This window comes from Alosa alosa, chromosome 17 (genome assembly GCF_017589495.1).
Source record: "Alosa alosa isolate M-15738 ecotype Scorff River chromosome 17, AALO_Geno_1.1, whole genome shotgun sequence".
Classification (NCBI taxonomy): domain Eukaryota; kingdom Metazoa; phylum Chordata; class Actinopteri; order Clupeiformes; family Clupeidae; genus Alosa; species Alosa alosa.
This window is the reverse complement of record NC_063205.1, coordinates 17,758,764-17,778,045: the sequence shown is the minus strand read 5'-3', so window position 1 is coordinate 17,778,045 and position 19,282 is coordinate 17,758,764. Positions and strand designations below refer to the sequence as shown.

At 46.5% G+C, this 19,282-nt stretch overlaps 1 protein-coding gene across 11 annotated transcripts in view; it reads right to left on the bottom strand.

Annotated features, from left to right (window-relative positions):
* The window catches only part of ppp1r12a (protein phosphatase 1, regulatory subunit 12A), a 65,957-nt gene extending 46,898 nt beyond the window's left edge, over positions 1-19,059 (bottom strand). For all 11 annotated transcript variants that reach the window (XM_048267440.1, XM_048267449.1, XM_048267448.1 and 8 more), the window contains exon 1: positions 18,753-19,059. In XM_048267440.1, the coding sequence (XP_048123397.1) occupies positions 18,753-18,989 (237 nt within the window). In that variant the 5' untranslated portion in view covers positions 18,990-19,059. The remainder of the gene's footprint in view (positions 1-18,752) is intronic.
* Positions 19,060-19,282: the final 223 nt, after the last annotated feature.

Below are 19,282 nucleotides of genomic sequence, written 5' to 3'. Positions count from 1 at the left end.
GGGACAGTCAAATAGCAGCACACCGCAGTGCCAGTGGTGACAAAAGACAGACAGCTCAAAGTGTGTATATATGAGAGAGACAGGGAAGAGATGGTGTGTGTGTGTGTGTGTGTGTGTGTATATATGTTTGAGTGAGAGAGAAAGAGATGGGTGAGATGGAAGAGAGAGAGTGGGTGCAAGAAGGTGTGTGTATTTAGGGGAGGGAGGGAGAGGCGGAGAGAGAAAACGAGAGAAGCAAGGGAGTGTGTGTGTGTGTGTGTGTGTGTGTGTGTGTGTGTTCTAAAAGAACACAGGACTTCAGTATTCATCGGTCATCTTCTGATACCTCCTCAGGGAAATGTGTGCTAACAGTTAAGTCCCTAAGTTGGCCCATCAATCTTAGAGTAGCGGAGGATCACTTCAGCTGTTCTGGTCCAAAGTGGACTCACTTTCTGCCAAATGGAGCAGCCAAAAAGCCTGGACACACACACACACACACACAAGAACCTTGTGCCTGCTGACAGTACTAGCCCATAACTTAGAAAAGTGAAATAGGATTTAACTGACATATTTATCCAAAGCGACAGGGACTCAATGTCTGGTTCAGGAATCAAAGCCGCTGCACCACCCGCTACAGGTCTGCTACAGCACACCTCCATATTAGATGATTGGGTGGTAGTTTATGTCTTTCTGCATATGAGGTGAAGGGACATGAGGTGATGGCCAGGTCCATCTGCAGGGCAGGTCGAGCAGGGGCTGCTCAGGGCATCCGCTATATATAGATTAAACTCCATAAAGCCGTGCGACGTGGGCAGGATAAATATGGAGTAGATTAGGAGGCCAAACAATATGCCGGCCATCAGACTGGTGCCGCTAATCCCGGGATAATGCGCTGGAATTCCGGCTGGGGTGGCGGAGAGTGACGGGAAAGACGAGAGAGAGTGTGAGAGAGAGAGAGAGAGAGAGAGAAAGAAAGAAAGAGTGTGAGAGTGTGAGAGAGCGAAAGAGAGTGTGAGAGAGAGAGAGAGAGAGCAAGAGAGAGAGTGAGAGAGTGAGAGAGTGAATCTATCCTAATGCTATAGGCTAATAGCGTTCCTTCCCTACACTGCCAAACTGTCCAGAAAGAGAAAGGGAGGAACAAAGTGGAAAAATGAGAGAGGAAGGGAGTGAGTGGGGTAGTGAGGGAGAACGGGAAAAGGGACACACATCACACAGTTACGCTCGCTCGCTCGCACACACACACACACACAGAGAGAGATGCCATGGAGACAGCACCCAAAAGAGGACAAGAGTTCAGGCTGGTCAGGCCCCTTTGTTAGGAACATAAATAAATAAAGAGTGGGACTTCATTTAAAAACACGCGGGGTGGCTCCAGAGGCTGACTGACACACTGACACACACACACACACACACACACACCTTGCAAGGACAAGATGAAAAAGATAATCTCACACAGCTGAGGGTAAGGGGGCCCTTTGGACCTCTGGCAGTCACATTTCCTGGCTACTGATTGGCTGCTGTCGGCTACAGTTGCCATGACCTGTTATGGTCAAACAAGAGGGAATGACTGCAGAGAATCTGCTGTGCAGACAACTGATCTCAGATCAAAACACAGGTTTATCATGTGTGTGTGTGTGTGTGTGTGTGTGTGTGTGTGTACATGTATGAGAGAGTCACCTCTATGGCCATCTCTATGACACGCTGTTACCCGTGACCTTTAAGCGATGCTTAAGACAAGGACGCAAACGTGATCAGGGGGGACAGAACTACTGAAAAGTATAATAGGAATAGGGATCTGTTCAGTCCCAGCAAGACAGACAAGGTGTAATTGCACATTGCTAGCATATAGCAGAGGGCTGCCATACACAACTAAATGAGATCCAAAAATCTGAAAGGTATGTAGCAACGAACTAAGCCTAGCTAGCCTCTAACATAACCATGTTTCAATTAAAAATGTCTGCAGTGATGCCCGTGTTAAAAAGCATTTTTGAAAACCTCATCCCCATGCAGTCTTCAGTCAGATAACTTGCAGACATAAGACATAAAAAAGTAAGACTTAGTCTGCTTAGACTCAAGTTTAAGTGACCACTTCCTCTGCAAAATAGTGTTTTTTTTTTTTTTTTAAATCAACGTGCAACAGCACAAATAACCACATTCATAATTTCATCCACCTCCTTACCATTTACAATATATTTCGTGTCATGTCATATTTATAAAGCTAAAAAAGGTATAAAAAAGAAAAAAAGACAAGAATAAGCTCCGCCTCCGCACACACGCATACAGTTTCTCATCCGTTCTCACATCATATCAGGAGAGCTGGCGAGTGAGCCTCTCACATCACAGAGCGCCCCCAGGGAGCCGGTCCAGAAGAGGCCCCCCACCCCATCCCAACCCACTCAAGCCCACCCCCTCACCCTTCACCCAGCCTGCACGGCTCAAAAAGAGGACCCTGGGCTTTTTCCAGCCTTTAAAAGGCACTGCACCGCCTCCAGTGTGCTGCAGCGGGAGTAGAGATCTCACTTTGTGTGTGTGTGTGTGTGTACAGTGTGTGTGCGTGGGTGTGGGTGTGGGTGGGTGTGGGTGGGTGGGTGTGGGTGGGTGTGGGTGTGGGTGTGGGTGGGTGTGGGTGGGTACAGTGCGCGCGCGCGTGGGTGTATGTGTGTGTATCCAGAAGCCCAAGCGAGAAGGAGCAATTATCTCTGGGAGTGATTGCACGGCGGACCTCCAGGCTAACTTTAGCAGCCCTCCACATCAAGGAGTGGACACTTGAGGACCCCTCCCCAACCCCCAGACTCCTCTCCTCTCCTCTCTTGGCCTGGCCTGGCTCGCTTCCTCTAGGGAGGATCTGAAGATCACAGAGACCCTGAAGTCCTCTTCCTCCATCCCCAAGAAGCAGTTTGAAATGGCTGAGGAGAGGAGAACAGTACTTGGGAAAATATTTTATCAACCTGATGCTTGCATTCAATATCAGGAGATGACTTTGGCTTGGAGGAGATGCTTGCATTCAATATCAGGAGATGACTTGGCTACTCAATGGGCTGGGACAAAAAAAAATGGAATTGAAAAAAACAAAAAATGCATCATAAATTTAACACATGTTCTGATGTTGGTATAGTTTCAGGGAAACTGGCCTGAGTTGTTGCGTGCACACAACAAGTTGTGCGGATTTAAAATGCTGAATTCACCCCCCTCTACTCCATTACCACGCCTCATGTTCCAAGTTTTCTGTTTGGCCTCTGAGCAAAACAAAGTTACATCACCACTTTCGGCCAGACTGATCACTGTTGCCAATCACCCCATGAGCACCAGAAGTTCACCTTCACCGCTGTGAGAGCAGCCGTTTGGAGCGGCGGGGACTGGACAGTGCCCTGTGATCTGAGTGCCAGCGGTTTGCCAGCGGGCTCCCGTCCAGCAGCGGGCAGTGAAAAAACGAGGCACTGCTGCCCTGGCATCCCCGAGAGGTGACCGTCCCGCCCGGCGCTTTCTGCTTTCATGGAGATGTTTACGCGGGCCAGCTGTAGTCTCGGACCTCTTTGGTCTTCGCCACTCGTCGCCCTTACTGCCACCGAGCGTCAACAAGCCGGCCCGTTTTTCATTCTATTTACACTTTCCAGTCGGCCAGCGAGCCAGAGCCATAATTCTCCGTCTCCATACCTCCTCTCTGCAGCTCTCCCTCCCTCCCTCCCTCCCCTCATCACACCACCTCTCTCCATCTCCCTCTGTCTTCTCCTCCCTCCCTCCATCCATCCATCCATCACCAAACGCCCACGACACAAGTCCAGTTTTAGCAGGACTGCCAAACATAATCTTATGACTACTAGACGAGATAGATAGAGATAGAGATAGAGATAGAGATAGAGATAGAGATAGAGAGAGAGATAGAGATAGAGATAGAGATAGAGATAGAGATAGAGATAGAGAAATGTAGATGAATGAATGTTTCTTATTCATGCTTAGCAATTTTCTTTGATTGGAAATAAGCTGAATTAGAGTTCACAGTTAAATGTGACACAGAACTCTAAACTCCCCCGGGCACACACGGCCATTCAACTTCAGCATGAGCAGCTGAGGAGCCGAGGAAGTGACGGACACGTTGGGCGGTAATCACCATTGCTGATCGGCGTGAGTAACCACAACACAAGCTGACATAATGACCACCTTGATGTCTGAGTGAGGACTGACGCAGACCCGAGAGACTCGCCGGCTCCTCTAAATGTGAAAAAAAAAAATTGGTGATGCCAAACACACAATGGGCATCAACACAGGTATCTGCCGAGGTGGTTCCTAGAAACTAATGGGAACTGGAGGGACTCCAAATGGCCACTCTTATCGGAACACAACTTATTCCACCATAACAATAGACACTAATGTGGTTGTGGAATGGGAAGAGGATGAGCTTCAGAAGCCATCCTTAAAAGCTTTGTGGGTGATCTAATTGTATGACTGAGCACGGGAGGGGGGAAGAGAGAGAGAGAGAGAGCAAGAGAGAGCCAGAGAGAGAGAAACAAAGAGATTACAGCATTTGTGTTGCCGACAGGCCAAAAAGCCCAGGCGTAATTAATCATGGACTCGTGGCTCAGGGGAAGTTATCAGATGTGGCGGGAAACCATAATCGTTTTACCCATTGCTTTAGTGAGTCAGCAGCCAATGCAATAAAGTTCAGGACCTTCTTAACTAAACTCCCCTCCCCAAAAAAAAAAAAAAAAAAAAAAATATATATATATATATATATATATATATATATATATATATAAATATATATAAAACATACAGTAAAAAAACATACAACCAGAAAGGCTTTGTTTTGGTTTGACTCAGAGGAGCTAGACTCCCTCCCTTATAAAGCCGTGCACGCATGGAAATGAGGGTCTGCCGTGGAGGCCCCAGACCCCTGGTGGAGGGCAAGGCCTGGGACCCTGAACACACATGGGGCCCTTCTGATCTCCAGGCAAACCCCAGTGGAGCAGCCAGGAGCCACAACGTTCTCCAGAACAATACTGCATGTCCAGTGTTAGGGAAACGCTTATGGGAACACAGCGCTTGCTGGTTTTAAGAGGTATGTGTTCTACACCTGCCCTTATGACTAAGATGCCAGACAAACAGACACACACACACACACACTTCAGTGAGAGCTATACAACAAACAATTTTGATACTCACACACACACACACAGGCACACGCAAAGCAGAGAGCTCCACACTCAGCCTGACCACGCCTCCTCCTGCTGAGTCACTCACTCTCTCAAAGCCGCTCACAGCCACTTCCACAAAAGGAATTCCTTCATGGTGTCCGTGAGTGTGAGTGTGTGTGTGTGTGTGTGTGTGTGTGTGTGAGTATGTGTGTGTGTGTGTGTGTGTGAGTGTGTGTGAGGGTGTGTGTGTGTAGCATGAGAAAGGGAGACACTGTGCATTGCTAAGTGTGTGAAAGGAGGGAAAGAGAGTGAAAGAGGGAAAGAAGCACGGCTGGCTGCCGCAAGAGTTAAAATACAGCTACTGCTGCCCAGGGCCTGAGAGAGGGATAGACTACTGCATGGGGAATGAGAGAGAGGGTGAAAGAAAGGAGGAAAAGAGGGAGAGAGAAAGAAGGAGAAAGACAACTTTACAGTGAGAATGATGTAGAGAGAGGGAGAGAGACAAGACCGCAGCTTGGCAGCAAAACGCGAAAAACAAACAGATAAATACTAAATGTCTGTGAACGAAATACAACAGGAGAGAGCGAGAGAGACCGAGAGAGAGAGAACAGTAGAGAGGGAGAAAGAGAGGAGAGTGACAGAGTGAGTGAGTGTGCTAAAGACAGAGAACAGAGAAGATAATAGATAGTGAGAGAGCAGTAAAAAGAGAGAGAGAGAAAGCGATAGAGAGAAAGCGAGAGAGAGAGAAGAAAAAAGAGAAAGAGCAAGCTGCAGCTCAGTGCTGCACTGGGCCGCTGCTGACGACCATATATGGCCCTGGGATTCCCGTGGAAAAAGAAGGGCAGGATTGAGGCAGGGGGGAAAGGGAGGAGGAATAGAAAAAAAGAGAAAGGAGAGAGATTGTTACTGTACATTTCATTTCACCTTGCACTCAATTCGGCAGCCAAAACAATAGCAGATAGCTATATGCTGTGTTAGTTTCCATGGATCTGATAGCATCAGGGGATTCTACACAACAGAGGGGAGCACACGTGTGTGTGCATGCTGATGTATGATGAACTTGCTGCCCTTCCTCCTCTTCAGAGATAGTGAGTGTGTGTGTGTACGTACATGACAGTGTCTGTGTGTCTGTGAAAGAGACCACACCTGAAGTATTAGGAGTGTAAAAACAGTATTAGGAGTAAAAATTAACCAAACCGGGACTTCAAAACCAAGGTACACACCAAAATGTGATTTCTGTGTACCGTTACAGCCCTACTGAGTATAGTCCCTCCATGAATCAAATTGATCAATGGCCATTACCACAGTAGGGCTTAGCCTGCATTTCGGTCACTGGGGTTAGAGTGAACAAAACAATTACATAAAACCTACATGTTCCATGGGCTTTATGTCATGTTGCATTTTACTGTGTGTGTGTGTGTGTGTGTGTTGAATTCAATTCTGTAGATCAACTGCCCTGAGCGGCTAAAAAAAAAAAAAAAAAAAAAGTGCAACACCAGCTCATGCTCAAGTACGTATGCACTGAGTAAAATGATTGTGAAAAATGACACAACTCTGCGGCTACAGCACTCATGCACCACAGGTGTAGATGTGCCCAGTGTGCCACGCCTGTCTAGCGCAGGTCTAGTGTTCACCCGTGGAACTGCCAGGCCTGAGGGGTTCACCGCAGGAGAGCCAAGCCCTAACAGAGGACAGAGCCGGCTCCCTGCATATGCACAGCCAGTGCATCATGACAAGGGCCATCATCTCTCAGCTGCAAGGACAGACGTTGCAAAACTATAGATGGGTTAAACAGATAGACTGGTGTTAAGGGTAGTTTTTGTGTGTGCAAGTAACTAATGTACAGTGAGTGTGTGGCTTTTTGAGTAGCGATAAGAAGGCCTCAGCTCTGCGGCTGGCCGATGAGCCACAGCTCAGCGAGGAAATGAGAAAAATAAACACCCTCTTCCTGTTCCTTTCTCATGCCAAAAAAATAGAAAAAGAATCTTTCCGACACCCCACCCCCCACGCCATCCCACCCCGCTCAACACACACACTAGACCTGACAAGGAGCGTTGACCAAGCTGTTTGAGCAAGCGTGGGGAACACACACACACACACACACACACACACACACACACACACACAGAGACACACACACCTTTCACTATGGGAGGAAAACAGCTCCATAAGGGGGTACTGGACACGGGGAGAATCACAGAGAGGCTTCACGCTGACACGACGGTCAAACAGTACGTGTGTGAGGGGCGGCTGTTCAGGACCAATGCAAATCTAACTGACCCTTGCTTCCTAGTACACTAGCCCCGTTAAAAGACAATCCTTTCAATGCATCCACGCTTGGTATTCATGGCCTTTCGGACGACGTCATTGATCATTATGAGGATCAGGTCTTCACAATAATTTATTAGACCCAATGAAAGTAATCAAAAGATGATCAAGTCAACAGTGTGACCTCCCTGGTCCTGCAAGCAGGGAATTGACACACCATCACCACTTGTATGACACCTGAGACTATAAGACACTTTGGGATGAGAATCGAACCATTTTGGCAGTGCAGTGAGGTCTGCGGAAACCAAAGAGCATTAAAACTCAGTTGTGGCCACAGCCGTGGCGCAACTGGTTTGGGCACCTGCACCGTACGCCGGCGACCCAGGTTCGATTCCAGCCCCGTGGTCCTTTCCAGATCCCACCCCGACTCTCTCTCCCCCACTCGTTTTTCCTGTCATTCTCAACTATCCTATCACATTAAAGACATTATTCCATGACTTTGCACCAAAAAACACAGAATTTTTCCATGCCTGGAATAGACTTTCCAAAATTCCATGATATTCCAGAAATTCCATGACCCGTGGGAACCCTGCTTTACACAATAAAGTCCAGAGGAAGCGGACCATCAGAGAATCAATATCAATCGATCTCGACAGGTTGCACACACGTGTACAATGAGGAATGCCCAAAATCAGTGAAACTGCATTTAGGCCTTTGCTTAGTTGAGCTATTCAGATTGGACCAGTCTGGGCACTTGCCCTGATTTAACAGAGCTCTGTATGCCAGGGAAGACTTTAGGAAACCCCTCTGCAGAAGCACAGACATTAGATCTCACTGCAAGTATGTGCAGTGCACAAGGGCTTGGGAAGCAAACACACACTAAACAAACAAATACACACATACAAAACACACTTAATACATAGCCTATGCATGTACTCAAATGTCACGCACCAGCTGAGGCTGAAGGGGAAGGCATTGAGTGCAGAGCAAGCCCAAACGCTGGCCTAATTAAAAGCATGAGCCCCCCGCCCGCCAGAGCTGTTCTGAGCACTGGGTTAGCATGATGCGACGGTGGCAGAAAAAGCACACCAATATTGACCAATCTGTCTCCTCACTCTCCTGGTCTCTCTCCATCTTGGCGAAGATTTCTCTGGATTTCTCCCTCTCCGAGTCTCTGCCCATCTTTCATCCAGGGAGGTGCTTACAGAACAGAACACTTCACCTGCTCTCAGGTGAGATGGCGTCATGGGAGACTTAGCTGAAAAGAACACACAGCAGGATTCCAGGAGCTTGTAACTCACGCATAGAACACACACACACACACACACTCATCTGAGAGGAACTAAAGTGTGGGGAAATAGAGAGGCCGAGTTCTTCCTCAAAGAAAATAAATGACTCTTTGAAGCAGACACGTAACAGGGTAAAACTGGTCAAATTAGGAAGACGTGACACCTTTTTGAGCTCAAAGGGGAACAGAACAACCACAGTTTCCTAACAGTCGCTCACAGTACAGGAGAGAGATCCCGCAGGGAAGCATTGAGCAGTGGTCAGCTGCTTAGCTGAGTCAACTACACAATTATGTTTAATTTTTGAAAACACGCACACTCATGCACCTTACAGCAAATCTCATTAAATGCAGTTAACCAAAATGCAAGTACTTCAAGAACGATGTTGCATGGCATTGCATTCTGCTTCTCAGGCAAGGTACAGAACGGCACCGCTCAGCACAGACAGATGGATGAACCCTCGGAGGGTGGAGGAGGAGGAGGAGGTGGAGGTGAGGTTTGACCTGGGAGACAGGGCATCAGAGAGACGGTGGCGGTGCACGCTAGAGGTTAAGGAATGTGGGCCGAGACACCTTAAGTCACACCACAGGCTTTTCACAGTGGCCTTAGAATATGCGCAATATTGACAGGATCACATGTGGAATTCTGGGCACTCAAAGAGGCTCCAACTGGCTTCCTGCTCTCTAACTGTGTGTGTGTGTGTGTGTGTGTGTGTACACGTGTGTTCAGAAATCTACATGCTGCGATCTCCTAAATCACATCTCATTTTACCCTACACCACCTATTGGTATGTTAACTGTACCTTGTTTCAATGACTTGTCACAAGGGAATGCAGAGATTGGCACTTGTTCTCCAGTCTTTTAGATGTGAAAAAGCTGCTCATGCTTGTCTCTCAACAGCTGGCTATTGTGAGCTGTGCAATCAAAAATCAAGAAAAACAAGAAACAACAACACACAAGGAGAACAAAATGGCTCTCGCACCCAATTCAATTCCTCCAAATTAAACCTGTGGTGGTACCTCACCAAAGAATCCACCCACACATCCATGGCAGGCAAACCTGCAATCGCAAAGCAACCCATGACAAGAACCAATGTAAGGAAATTTGCATGAAACTAGGGATGCACCGAAACCACTTCTGCACACCAGGTAGGAGTTTACATTTGTGTACTTGTAGATACAAATAACAGTTGGCAATAAGGCAGTGTGTTTCTACCATATAATAACAATAACCCAGTCTCAGCAGAGAAGGGGAGACGGTTTACAGTCGTTTCCGGTGGGAAATCTGATAGGGCAGTAAATAATGACTGAGCACATCCTGACTGCAGCCTTGAGTTTGGCGTTAAGTTGCCTTGAAGTAGTATCTGAGAATTTTCATGAGTGCAAAACTGTGGGCGAGTAAAGTAGCGGCCCGACGCTGGCATCAGTGCATCCTTACATGAATCTCACTCACAGTCTCTTCCCGACTCATGCGTCTCCTCACACACAGATGCGAACAGGTAAACTGTGCATCCCAGCGATTTCCCACCAGGCTGCAGCATGAGGAGGCCTCACACATCTCTGGAAAAGCCCACGCAAGACTGCAGGGAATGTAGGTGACCTCATCCAAAAGAGGAGACTGTGTGTGTGTGTGTGTGTGTGTGTGTGTGTGTGTGTGTGTGTGTGTGTGTGTGTGTGTGTGGTGGTGGTGGAGGAAGGGGTTATCCAACAGGAAAAGGTTACCAGTGTGTGTGCGCGTGTGTGTGATGGACATTTCATGACGACATCAGACAACTAGAGACAGAAAAGCACACACAGAGACAGTTGGAAGTAAAAGTAGGTGAGCTCATCCATTGATGGGGTGGTGGCGGTGGGGTAAGTTCACCCCTGGGTCTCTCCAGTGAGCCCTTGACGTGGCAGACAGAAGGAGGTGCTCCACTAGCACGAAGCGAAGCACCTCCTCAGGCATTCTTGCACATAAGCAGAGGTTCCTGCGGGGGAACCAGTTCCAACCTGTAACAACGCCTCGGCTCTATCACTACATCCAGACATAAAAGGCGCAGAACAAGCAAGCCCCCACTCAATCCACCAGTGAGTTTATGGAGTCAAAAAAAGGCAAAAATGTGGAAGGTCTCTCCACAACTACATTTTATGCAACACACATTCAATTTCAACTCTCTGTGACCTTCTGAGTTATGAGCACTAATACTCATTTCAAACAATCTGACCTTTATAGACACACCGTTTCATTATATAATGGATATTATGAAACATGCAAATCTGCACATCAAAGAGATGAACAGAGATTCACTTGACTTTTCCACCCCAGCGAGGTTTCATTAGAAACTCTACATTATTCAACGCATGCTAGCAGAGTTGCATGTTCTTTTTCCCTGAATAAATCCAGACATGTTGACCTTCACCTACATGCCGCTTCTGCAGATTTGTGAACGGGGTGAGGGTGAGACGTGTGCCACTCAAAAGCTTCCTGATTACATGTTGGATGTGGACGTGTCCAATGGAAACGGCTCTCTGAAACTGCCTCTCCTACACCTACCAATTAAGGAACAGGTCCGGCAGTGCCGCGTACGACCCAGAACCCTCTCCGATGCCAACGACGTCTACCGTCTGGGGCGAGATGCTCCTGTGAAAGCGGAGTGATTCAGAGCTGACGAATGATTTACTGCTAAAATTAGACATGTCGTATAAAATATGCCTTCCTTTTATTGTCTTTAAACAACTGGGATTTCAAACTGTCAAAAATAAATCATGAACAGACAAGTCGACCGAATTAAAACATCCGTCTTGTACTTAACTCAGATGAGGGACAGGTCTATGGACTGCAGACGCCAGATCACAAGTGCAGTGACATTCCCTTGCCCTTTTCAGAGATAAACTAAACCATAAAACTTAAATGGAGACCCCCAACCCCCACCTCTCCTTGTCCCATGTCCTGGCAGATAGACTTTTAAATCATGTAGCATTAATTATGGAATGGCTCTTAAAATGGCTTTGCTGCCTGATAAGAGGAAGAAGCAATTAGATATGCATGAGGAGCGCTGCAGTATGGGCAGGGTCACAGCAGGGCGGAGTCTACCCAGACATAAGGAAGCAAAACAAAAACAAATGAATGAAAAACATTGCATAAAAAAAACAAGAATGAAAGCACCACCTGACGTGGCAGTGTCAAATCATCACCTTCCAACACCTAGGCGTATGTAAACACTAAAAGTGGACGCTCACAAAGGGTAAACTAAATGGCTGCGAATGAGACAGGAGGTGAGAGGTGTGGGCGGGCTGAGCAGGCTGAACTGAGCTGTCTGTCAGGGGGCCTAAGGTGGAGGCAGACGAGGCATGGCGTGCCTGAGGCGGGGGCCTCCACTACTCTGATTGGACGGAGGGAGAGCCCTGGGGAGGGGATGGGCGGGGCCACTGTAGCCTGCAGCTAGCGCCCAAACAAAGACGATGAGGAAAACACTAACCGCCCCCCAACAACAGCCCACCTGAGCACCACATGCTATAGAGACACTCCTTCAGCCTGATTCTCACACACACACACGTGTACATACAGACACACACACACACACACACACAATAAATGTGGATTTGTCCAAACCACCACCACACTGACTAGTTACAATCTTAATCTAAGTGTAGGCGTACACACAAATATACACAGGGAGGTTTATCATCAAATAATTATACAAAGGCCTCCAAACATTGCGATGGAGGTTGTTGACTGCTGTTGTTTAGGGCTGCTTGTTCCTTTTGCATGTACGGGCTGTGAGAGGTGTTCTAAGGTAAGCACTGCAATTCTACTGAAAACAGCATTCTCACTCGCTCACTCTCGATCCCTCTCTCCCTTTTCTTTCTTTTACGCGGTCACTCGTTCTCCTTCTCCATCCCTCTTTCTCTCTGGCAACACAGGCCAATTCAAGTCTATTTAGCCCCAATTGGCCCTCTGCGTGCAAAATGTTCAAGGCCCCCTGACTCTCACTACATCACAGCCTGGGTCAGATGATGGTGATCAGCAACAACCTAAAAATTCTCTCGGCTCATACCCAGCCCCACCCCCCTCCTCCACCTACCTTTCTGAAAACGAGTTTAGAACTCCCAGAAAGCAAAATATTAGCATGCCGCGTGACACCAGTTAAAATAAAGTGAGAACAAGACACGGCTTAGTTGCAGAGAGCTGAAAACAAATAAATTTGAGGGGTAGGGATCTGGGTGATTTATCTGGACTTAGAAGAAACAGAGCATTGTTTGAGAACCTTTTTTACACTTTGAGTTCAACACCCTTGTCTCATAAGCTCAGAGCTGAAGCTGAAAACCCAGAGATTTGAGATTATTCACAGTCCACACTTACAACAAGTGTGTCTGTGTGTGCCTGTGTATGTGTGCGCATTACCCAAGTGTCTCTGAATGCTCTTATGACAGGTGAGTTGCCGTCTGCTGCTGCAGGAGCCAGGTGGAAAGGTGTAATGGAATTTTTGCTACAGATGTCTAACTGCGCTCTCTCGGTCACACACACACAACTTCTCAGTCTCTCCAACCATCACCCCCCCCTCCATCCCCCTTCTCCCTGAGGTGAACTACTCATGTTTCACTCATCCCCATGTTAGGGTGACTGACTGACTTACTGTGTATGTGTACTGCTTAGTGCAAGTTCCCATAGACTGCTGGATACTTTTTTTTTTTTTACAAGCAGTCCTCTGGACATGTCAGCAGAGCAGTGCTGCTGGTCTCTGATTGGACACTGAGGATGCTCAGTCACAGCTGAGAATCTCTGGGCCCCATTCATTGCTAATTGTGTAATGTGTTAATGTTAGCCGTGATGATGGCACGGGAACCAGACTGAGAGATAGAGAGAGAGAAATGAAAAAGAAAAAAGATCTAGAGAGAAAGAGAGAAACATAACAAATCAGTCATTTTGTGTTAGAAGCTAATACTCCAAACCCAGTTAGCCAGAAGCTAATAGTTAGCAGACAAGTGTTATTCTACTGAAGCTCTCCAACTCACGATACCCACTTCAAAATTTTAAAGCAAACACTAAAAACTAAAAAACTAAAAAAAAGCTTTAAAACTGTTTAATAAATGTGAGCAAAAACAGAGCAAGGTGAAACCAAAATAAAATTTCCAACACAACAGCCTTACTGTGATGTCATTGAAGGGCAACTCAAAATTGATAAATGAGCAACTACATAAAGCTTGCCATCAATATCTGCAACGTCTTGTGGACGATGGGCGTAAACTGTGTGTGCGAAAGAGGAGGGGAGAGGAACAGAAAGTAGCAGGAGGGTAGAGGTGACACTGACAGCTGAGGAATGCCTCTCTGCCTTTGCCATGGTTTTCTCTTAAGTGTCATGTGAGGAATGTCGAGCTGTGGATGGCCAGCTGGATGGAATGCTACCCACCCAGTGCATCTGCACATCTCTGCTCCAACCCCAACACACACACAGTTCTTGTGCATCTGTCCTCAACTATGACAGCTTTCACCACCCACAAACACCCACCTGGGCTACCTGCTCCCCCCCCCCAACACACACACAGTTCTTGATATCGCCTCTGTCCTCAACTATGACAGCTTTCACCACCCACAAACACCCACCTGGGCTACCTGCTTACCCCAGCTTCCATCTCTCTCTGCAGTTAACACTAGAGAAAAAAAAAAACCACCACAGAAAATGCACACCAGAGGAGAATGCTTTACAGCTGCAGCAGGAGCACAGAAACCACTTGCTGCTTTCACTGTTTGAGGTGACACAGGTGTAGAGAAAGAGAAACCATAAGAGCTGACCACGAGCAGGGAGGTATGATAAATGTCATTTGTTGCTTTGCACATGGGGCATCAAAGTCTCAGCTGTTCGCTACCCATCCGTCTCGTCTAATCCGGCCATGGCGCATTGACTGCCTGGAATCGTTGTAATTAAAAGCTCATCGCCAGACCGCAAGTTGGCAAGCAGGCGCGTGGGTCGAGTCGAGTTTGAGCAGGGGTGGGACCCTGTGTCCTGGTGACCAATTGCAGGCGTAAATCAAACGAGCCATTGCTCTGTGCCAGGGATGCCGTTGGCTACAGACACAACACAGAAAGACGAGACACGACATGATGCACCCTTCCAGGCAGCATTAGGGCCGGTCCCCATCACAGTGGACCGCAGACCTTCTAAACCATGCACCAGAACTACCCCCATCTCCTGGTGAGGCACAGCCCAGAATGTATATGTGTGTGTGTGTGTGTGTGTGTGGTGACTCATAACCAAACTTAGCCTCGACTCCTAAGAGCTCAGTCTGCAGAGAACCTCTGGCAGTAGAGGGGAGGGTGGCTATTTATAACCAACACAAGCCAAAGCGGCCAGCACAAGCCACTGCTCCTGAGTGGCCAGGCCCCACCACGCTTGAACCCAAGGGCAGCAAAATAAAACAAATTGCAAAAAAAAGGATTAAACTTCAGTTTACACATAGACATTTCCAAAAGCAGAATCTGCTTCAACTGGAGCGTTCAAATGGCCCCATTTCATTTATTGTTAGTCTACCTGTTGGTAAATGACGGTACATGGTTTCCACTTGAAATTAAAAAGTAAAAAAAGTGCTGCACACGCAAGCTCCATATGACAGGTCTTTACTTAACTACGTTTCGGCCTGTAAGGCCTTCATCAGATTTTCCACTCGGAATTAAAACAAAATACAGCAAGTCTAAAGCCAACAAGGCCAACTCATTGTGCATACACACAATCACTATGCTTAACTAAATCAATGACCATTGATACCATTAATAGCCAATGTCATTTCAACAATTTACCTAAACTGGTCATTCAAAAACAGAGACTGTTTCATATAAGAGAGTTCAGTCAGTCATGAATGGCCAGGAGCAGATCCTGCTCACAGACCCCCACTCTCATCTCCTTCCTCTTTTAAGGGGTCTTAGGGATTCTTGCACTAAAGCCCCAGGCATGCTGGAGTCACTGTAATCCAATTATTACAACAACTCCACTCAAAAGCTATAAATAAACAGCCCAGTCAAAATCACAGGCAACTTGTCGCCTGACGCTGAGAAAAGGACAAGTACTGTAGCTTTAAAATGAATACCAGATTTAAAATGTTGTTTACAGTGACTTGAGTGCATGAACAATGAAACCTAACTTTTTTTTTTTTTTAACGCATAAACCTCTCCTATTATTTTCCATAGGGGCAACTATAATACCATCAGGCGTAAGCCAAGCTCATAAGAAAGGTTCAGGCTACTCTGCCACCATAGAGACATAAACTTTAAGTGGATGTTTTCACATCGCAAGTTGACAATCGACGGATGTATTGTGGGTCAGAGATGGGTCAGGACTTCTCATCTCATGTCCTGACGGGGCAGACTTCGGGCAATGGTTTGGTCACTCCCGCCTTCCTCTCTCAGCCTGCCAATAAGCAGCTAATCCCATCTTGCAAGTGTCAATGGCAACACAATCATCTCCGATTCTCCAGGTAGCCGCTCAGCTCCTCAAGGAGAGTGGTCCAGCTAACTTCAGGGAGATCTTCATGTGCACTCTCCATTCAAACCTCAATGGGCTCCACAGGCAACCCAGTATGGCAGTAAGGTAGGCCTTCGCCACCCCAGTTTTTTTTGTCTTTATATTTTTTGTTTGTTTGTGTTTTTTTGCACAAAGCCGAGGAGAAATCAGCATGTGGACTGACCTTTTTGCAACCCCCTGGATTAAGACGCTACACACAAATCCCTGAATCACCTTCAGCTCCTTTCTAAGACCCCATAGAGTGGGATCACATGCGGAGACGCCCCCCCCCCCCCCCCCCCACACACACACACACCCTGCTCCACGTCTCTCCAGACATGGTTAGGTCTCAGGAGGAGCCACAGCGCAAATTCCTTCCTCCCCTCTCTTGCTCGTCCCTCAACGCCGGCCCAAAAAAAGGCAACCAGTCTTGCTCTAGTCTGTGCAAGACACTGGCTCTACTGAGATCGAAACACATCAGTCCTCAACGTAACATAGTTGTGTACTTTATTACAATGGCGAGAAAGACCTACTGACTATATTATTCACCATCATCGCCAAAAAAAAAAAAATAAAGGCAGAAATCTGAAATCTGATGTCAGATACAGACGCTCAAAGTGTGACTAAACAAGAAGACATGCACATGGCCATTTGGGTGGTTACTATCTGACAGTGCAATGTGCAACGCATTGACAGAAAAAGGCCTAAGCATTGCTCTACGTTTCAAGCCGGACACGTGGGTGATGAGTAAGGAGATGAGATCATTATGATGCATGATTTACAAAGGGGAGAGGAGCTGAATGACAACTCCAATATGTCCAGGAACATTATCATTTCTTTATCAACGGTCAATGCATGACTATGACATAGGTACAAGGCTTTAAAAAGGCCTTTAAAACCTATAATTAAGGAACAGCTGTTTTAAAAGTGTATCAGCTGAACCAGTGTAACTGCCAGGTTTAAAGTTAAAGGAATCTGCGGAATCAGCGACAGGTATTGACATGTAAACATGACAGCTTCACTACCTGGCAAAGAACACACTGATGCAAAAATGTTGCCCTCTTTGAGTGAATCCTAATAAACATTCATTCATAACCAAATTATTTATTATCATGGTAATGTAAATGGTCAACAGATTGCCTCTGCTTGTAAACTGAACTTAGACTAAAGACGTATTAGTCTTCTTAAAATCTTCATTACAAATAAAATAAACAAACGTTCATTTTTAAGTCATACCAGCCAGTTAATCTAAACCAAAACAGCAAAATAATAAAATAATAATAATAATAATATAATAATAATAAAGGCACTATAGCTGTCAGGTCTTTGGTGCAAAATATTGCACTAATCTGCACTTTTAAGTCAACAAATGTGGCAATGAGACAATCAAAGCGAGCAAAAATGCAAGTCATTAATCCCATCAAATGAATCACCAAATGACCATTTACAGAGGCCCTTGGTGATTCGGTAGCACTGTTAACAATAATCTGCCATGAATGTGATGTAATACCGTCGCTCTGACTCGACTGCGGCATAGCTTCAGTCAGAGCTAAAAATATTTATGGTGGTCTTTCCTTGAGAATTAGACAGAAATGAAACACGTCAGCAAAGGCCAGTGCATAGATATATATAACACTACAGGCAAGTGGTTAAGTTACCACGACACGAATGCCATAGAAGAAAACTTTGGATTTTATCAGGGATATTTGCACACCTATCATAACTTATTGAGCGACATATTTCGGTTGAGGTATTCGGCCGGTCTTGTTTTTAACGTTATATGCCACCTTCTTGACCTGCCAGACAGCTAACGTAACCAGCCAAAGTAAAATGCTTGACCTATCAGCTAGCAATAACAACAACAGCTCCTCGTAACTAGCACCTACCAGGACATTATTCCGCATTGGCGACCGTTGAAAAAACGTCAGCTAAATTGGCTAGGTAGGTGGCTAGCTACTGACAACCATTTCAACAAGGATAACCTTAACCCATCTAGCTAGCATTTCACGTTGGCCGGTCCACTACTGCACAATGCATACTAGCCTACTCTCGTTTACAAAAGGGAAATACTCATTTAGTTTTGTATAATAAAGTTGGTTGGAAAACGAGTGGCATTTAGCTGAAGCTAGTTTTTTTCCCCCGACATGGATAACGTTAGCACAGGCTAGGTGGCTAATAGGCTAACTTATCTGCTAGCTTTCTCGAACACCACCACCCAAGCAGCTTTCTTCCTGGCTCTGGCCATTTGACGTTCGGCTAACACTGAGTAAACAGCGAATCATTAAATTAATATTAACGTTTGCCAAAACATCGTATTTAATATGCGAGAACGCATCAATTACATGTTTCGAGAAAACAGTTCATGATTGGGGTGCATACTTTGAGTCTTTTTCTGCAGTTTCTGCCTCGTAACCAATTCAATCAACACAGCTTTGCAAACGGCCCTCTCGCCGAATAGTCTACGGTCGGGCGGGCTGAGTAAACACAGTGAACGACTCCCTTACCGACAAACTAGATAGCAAAGTAATCGCTCGTCCGTGATTATCAACACGGAATTAATTTCAACAGGAATGATTTAATAGTCGGAGTTGGCACAGAGAGTGCTTCTTACCTGATGTAGGGCAGTGAGACCGTCTACATTGGCGTAGTTGATGTCAGCTCCCCGGTCCAGCATTCGTAGCACCTCCTCGGTATCGCCGGCGGAGCAGGCTGCCAAAAACACGGCGCCATCGTCGAACTTCACCTTCGTCTTCTTCTTTTTCAGGATAGGTGGCTCTTGGTCTGTCTCCGAGCCTATCCACCGTTTTAACTGTTCATTCCTTTTCTGCTTGGCGTCCGCCATCTTCATCCCCTCCTGCCTTGGGCTTCTTATCTCTGTCCGAGAGAGGATATACTTTATACTGCCACTATCCCACAGCGCACTGGGGCGTGGGAAGGGGGCGAGAGAGCGAACGGATTGTTTTCAATAATCTCGCGAGGAAACACACCATCAACGTCACCTTCGGATCTGCAGTATAACGTCATTTGACATGGAGCAGAAAAACAGGATAAATTGTATCCTTGCAGAGTAAATGACAAAACCATTTGTTTTGCGCTCTCTCTCTCTCAAACAGAAGTAAAACAAAGAAGAGTGACAGTGTA